Here is a 4447-nt window from a genome sequence, read left to right as displayed (position 1 = left end):
GGTTTATTTTTTTCCCCTTCTCCTTTTTCCCCCATTTTCCCCCATTTTTGTTTTTTTTTTTTTTAATTTCCCCCATTTCCCCCCATTTTTGCATTTATTTTTTTCTATTTTTCCTCATTTTCCCCCCATTTTTTGAGTTTTTTTTTTAATTTCTTTTCCATTTTTTTTCCATTTTCCCGCATTTTGGAGGGGATTTTTCCCCATTTTCCCCCCTTTTTTTCAATTTTTCCCCATTTTCCCCCATTTTTGCATTTATTTTTTTCTATTTTTCCCCATTTTCCCCCCATCTTCCCCCATTTTTGGGGTTTTTTTTTCCATTTTTCCCCATGTTTTTCCCTTTTCCCTATTTTCCCCCATTTTTGCATTTATTTTTTCCCCATTTACCCCCATTTTTGGGGTTTTTTTTCCCATTTCCCCCCATTTTTCCCCATTTTCCCCCATTTTTTTTTCATTTTCCCCATTTTTCCCATTTTCCCCCTCCCCCCCTTTTAGCCCCTCCCCTTTAAACCCTCACCTTTCTAGCCCCTCCCCTTTGGCTCCACCCCTTTTAGCCCCTCCCTCTTTAAGCCCCACCCATTTTAGCCCCTCCCCTTTTAACCCACAGCCCATTTGGCCCCTCCCCCTTCACCCCTCCCTTTTAAGCTCCTCCCCTCCTTTAGCTCCTCCCACCAAGCCCCTCCCCCAGACCCACCCCTTTAAGCCCCTCCCACTCCAAATTTAACCCCACCCCCTCCTTAATCCCTCTGCCAAGACCCTAATTAGCATAACTAATGAGCCTAATTAGCATAATGACCTGGGCGGGAGCTGGCCCCTCCCTCTCGGGGGCGGGAGGGGGCGGGGCTGGCGCCGCCTTCGGCTCCTCGGCCAATTCCTCGAAGAACTGCGGGAATTTGGGAATTTGGGGAGGAATTGGGGAATTTTGGGGGGAAATTTGGGAATTTTGGGAAAAAATTGGGAATTTTGCGGGGAATTTGGGAATTTTGGGGAAAAATTTGGAATTTTCAAGAAAATTTGGGAATTTTCTGAGGAAATTTGGGAATTTTGGGGGGAATTTGGGAATTTTAGGGGGAAGATGGGGAATTTTAGGAAGAAAATTGGTAATTTTGGAGAAAATTCAGGAATTTTGGGGGTAAATTCGGGAATTTTTGGGGGAAATTGGCAATTTTGGAGAAAAATCGGGAATTTTGGGGGGGAATTTGGGAATTATGGGAGGAAATTTGGGAATTTTGGGGAAAAATTTGGAATTTTCAAGAAAATTTGGGAATTTTCTGAGGAAATTTGGGAATTTTGTGGGGAATTTGGGAATTTTCTAAGGAAATTCGGGAATTTTGGGAGGAAATTTGGGAATTTTACGAAGAAAATTGGGAATTTTTGGAGGAAACCCAGGAATTATGGGGGGAAATCGAAGAAATTTGGGACATTTTGGGAATTTCTGGGAAAATTCAGGAAATTTTGGGGGGAAATTTGGAAATTTTGGGGGGAAATCAAGGAAATTTGGGAAATTTCAGGAAAATTCAGGAATTGTGGGGTGGAATCTGAGAACTTTGGAGGAAAAATTGGGAATTACAGGGGAAAATTTGCGAATTTTGTGGGGAATTCTGGGAATTTTAAGGGGAAATCTAAGAATTTCAGGAAAATTTGGGAATTTGGGGAAAAAAATTGGGAATTTTGGGGGAAAAACCGGAAATTTTGGGGGGAAATTCGGGAATTTCAGGGGAAATCCAGGAATTTTGGGGGGAAATGGGAGGAAATTTGGGAATTCTGGGGAAACTTCAGGAATTTTGGGGGGAAATCTGGAAACTTTGGGGGAAAATTAGGAATTTTAAGGGGAAATTTGGGGAAAGAATTGGGGAATTTTGGGGGGAAATTTGGGAATCTTAGGGGGAAATCCAATGATTTTGGGGAAATTTTGGGGAAAATGCGGGAATTTTGTGGAGGGATTCAAGGATTTCGGGTGAAAATCCAGGAATTTTGGAGGCAGTGTTTGAGAATTTTGGGGAAAATCCTGGAATTTTTGGGGGAAAATCCTGGATTTCTGGAGGAAAATCCTGGAATTTTTGGGGGAAAATCCTGGAATTTTTGGGGGGAAATNTCCCTCCCCATTCCCGGGGGTCTCACCCTCCTCCTCCCCCCCCTTCCATTCCTCCTGCTTGGCCCCCGCCGGCCGCGCTCCCTTCGGCATGGCCGGGCACCGCGCACTGCGCATGCGCCGCCACCGCCGCCCCGAGCTGCTTCCGGGCCGCGACGCCGCTTCTCATTGGTCCGCTCATCCTCAAACCCCGCCCACCGCCCACGCGCCTCTTTTGCTATTGGCTAGCACCTTTTTGTCCCGCCCACCCTTGAGGTAACGCGTTCTCCTATTGGTTGATCCCGCCCCGCCAAGTACGCTGCGCTGCTATTAGTCAGCTGATCTGTCAATCACGCTGCGGGGCTGAGGCGATACGCAGTCCTATTGGCTCCTCCCCTCGGCGTGTCTCCTCCCCTTTGCGCCTATTGGCGGAGCGCGGCCCCGCCCCGTCACGTGCGCTCCCGTCATGCCCCGCAAGCTGCCGTTCAGCGCCAAGCGGAAAAAGCAGCAGCTCCGGGACCGGCGGGAGCGGAAACGGGGCGGTGAGGGAGGGGCTGGGGGCGCGGCGAGAGAGGGGAGAGACCCCCGGGAATGGGGGGGGAGATCCCGGGGATGGGGGCCGGGAGCGCCGGGAGAGAGGGCCGGGAACACCGGGAGTGGGGGCTGGAGCCTTCAGATCATGAGGGGAAAGACCCCTGGGAACGGGGGCTGGGATCTCCGGATCATGAGGGGAAAGACAATTGGGAATGGGGGCTGGGATCTCCGGATCATGAGGGGAAAGACCCCTGGGAATGGGGGCTGGGATCTCCGGATCATGAGGGGAAAGACCCTTGGGAATGGGGGCTGGGATCTCGGAATCATGAGGGGAAAGACCCCCGGGAATGGGGGCTGGGATCTCCGAATCATGAGGGAAAAGACCCCTGGGAATGGGGGCTGGGATCTCTGGATCCTGAGGGGAAATACCCCCGGGAATGGGGGCTGGGATCTCCGAATCATGAGGGGAAAGACCCCTGGGAATGGGGGCTGGAACCTTCAGGTCATGAGGGGAAAGACCCCTGGGAATGGGGGCTGGGATCTCCGGATCATGAGGGGAAAGGCCATTGGGAATGGGGGCTGGGATCTCCGGATCATGAGGGGAAAGACCCCTGGGAATGGGGGCTGGGATCTCCGGATCATGAGGGGAAAGACAATTGGGAATGGGGGCTGGGATCTTCGGAATCATGAGGGGAAAGACCATTGGGAATGGGGGCTGGGATCTCCGAATCATGAGGGGAAAGACCCCTGGGAATGGGGGCTGGGATCTCCGGATCATGAGGGGAAAGACCCTTGGGAATGGGGGGAGAGAAACCCCTAGGAATGGGGGCTGGGATCTCCACTTTATGAGGGAAAAGATCCCGGGAATGGGGGCTGGAAGCCCCGGAATTATGAGGGGAAATACCCCCGGGGATGGGGGCTGGCATCTCCAGATCATGAGGGGAAATCCCACCGCAGTTATGAGGGAAAAGACCCTTGGATTATGAGAAAAAAGAACCCAGGAGTGGGGAGAAAAATCTACTTAGGAAGGGGCCCAGGACCCCTGGGCTGGGACCCCCGGGTTGGGGATCGGGACCCCCGGGAAGGGGATCAGGACCCCCGGGAAGGGGCCAGGGACCCCCGGGCTGGGGGCTGGGACCCCCGGGCTGGGGATCAGGACCCCCGGGATGGGGTCAGGGACCCCCGGGCTGGGGGCCGGGACCCCCTGGATGGGGATCAGGACCCCCGGGAAGGGGCCCGGGACCCCCGGGAAGGGGATCAGGACCCCCGGAAAGGGGATCAGGACCCCCGGAAAGGGAATCAGGACCCCTGGGATGGGGACCGGGACCCCCGGGAAGGGGCCCGGGACCCCTGGGCTGGGACCCCCGGGAAGTGGACCGGGACCCCCGGGATGGGGCCAGGGACCCTCGGCCGGGAATCAGGACCCCCGGAAAGGGGCCAGGGACCCCCGGGAAGCGGCCCAGACCCCCGGGAAGGGGATCGGGACCCCCAGGCTGGGGATTGGGACCCCCGGGAAGGGGCCCGGGACCCCCGGGCTGGGACCCCCGGGAAGTGGATTGGGACCCCCGGGAAGGGGCCCGGAGCCCTGAGCCCGTCCCGGTGGCGCAGATGGCCCGGCCGGGCCGGCCTCAGGCCCCGGCAGCCGCAGCGGGAGCCGCGAGCGGGGCGGCGATGGCCCCCCCGGAGACCCCCCCTCAGAGCCCCCCCGGCGCCACGACCCCGGCAGGTGAGGGGGAGCGGGGCTAACGGGAGGGGGGGGTTTAACGGGAGTGGGGGGATAACGGGAGTGGGGGGGTTAACGGGATTGGGGGGGGAACGGGAGGGAGGGGCTGGGCTAAGTTTGGG

The 4447-nt window shown here is 55.7% G+C and overlaps 1 protein-coding gene across 1 annotated transcript in view; it reads left to right on the top strand.

Annotated features, from left to right (window-relative positions):
• Positions 1-2534: 2534 nt before the first annotated feature.
• Positions 2535-4447, top strand: part of GNL1 (G protein nucleolar 1 (putative)) — a 15138-nt gene continuing 13225 nt past the window's right edge. Inside the window, exons 1-2 of the mRNA XM_041413346.1 lie at positions 2535-2610; positions 3975-4328. Coding sequence (XP_041269280.1) covers positions 2535-2610; positions 3975-4328 — 430 coding nt within the window. The remainder of the gene's footprint in view (positions 2611-3974; positions 4329-4447) is intronic.

This window comes from Onychostruthus taczanowskii, unplaced genomic scaffold (assembly GCF_017590055.1).
Source record: "Onychostruthus taczanowskii isolate IOZ18803 unplaced genomic scaffold, ASM1759005v1 scaffold409, whole genome shotgun sequence".
Lineage (NCBI taxonomy): Eukaryota > Metazoa > Chordata > Aves > Passeriformes > Passeridae > Onychostruthus > Onychostruthus taczanowskii.
This window is presented reverse-complemented; position numbering and strand designations above follow the sequence as displayed.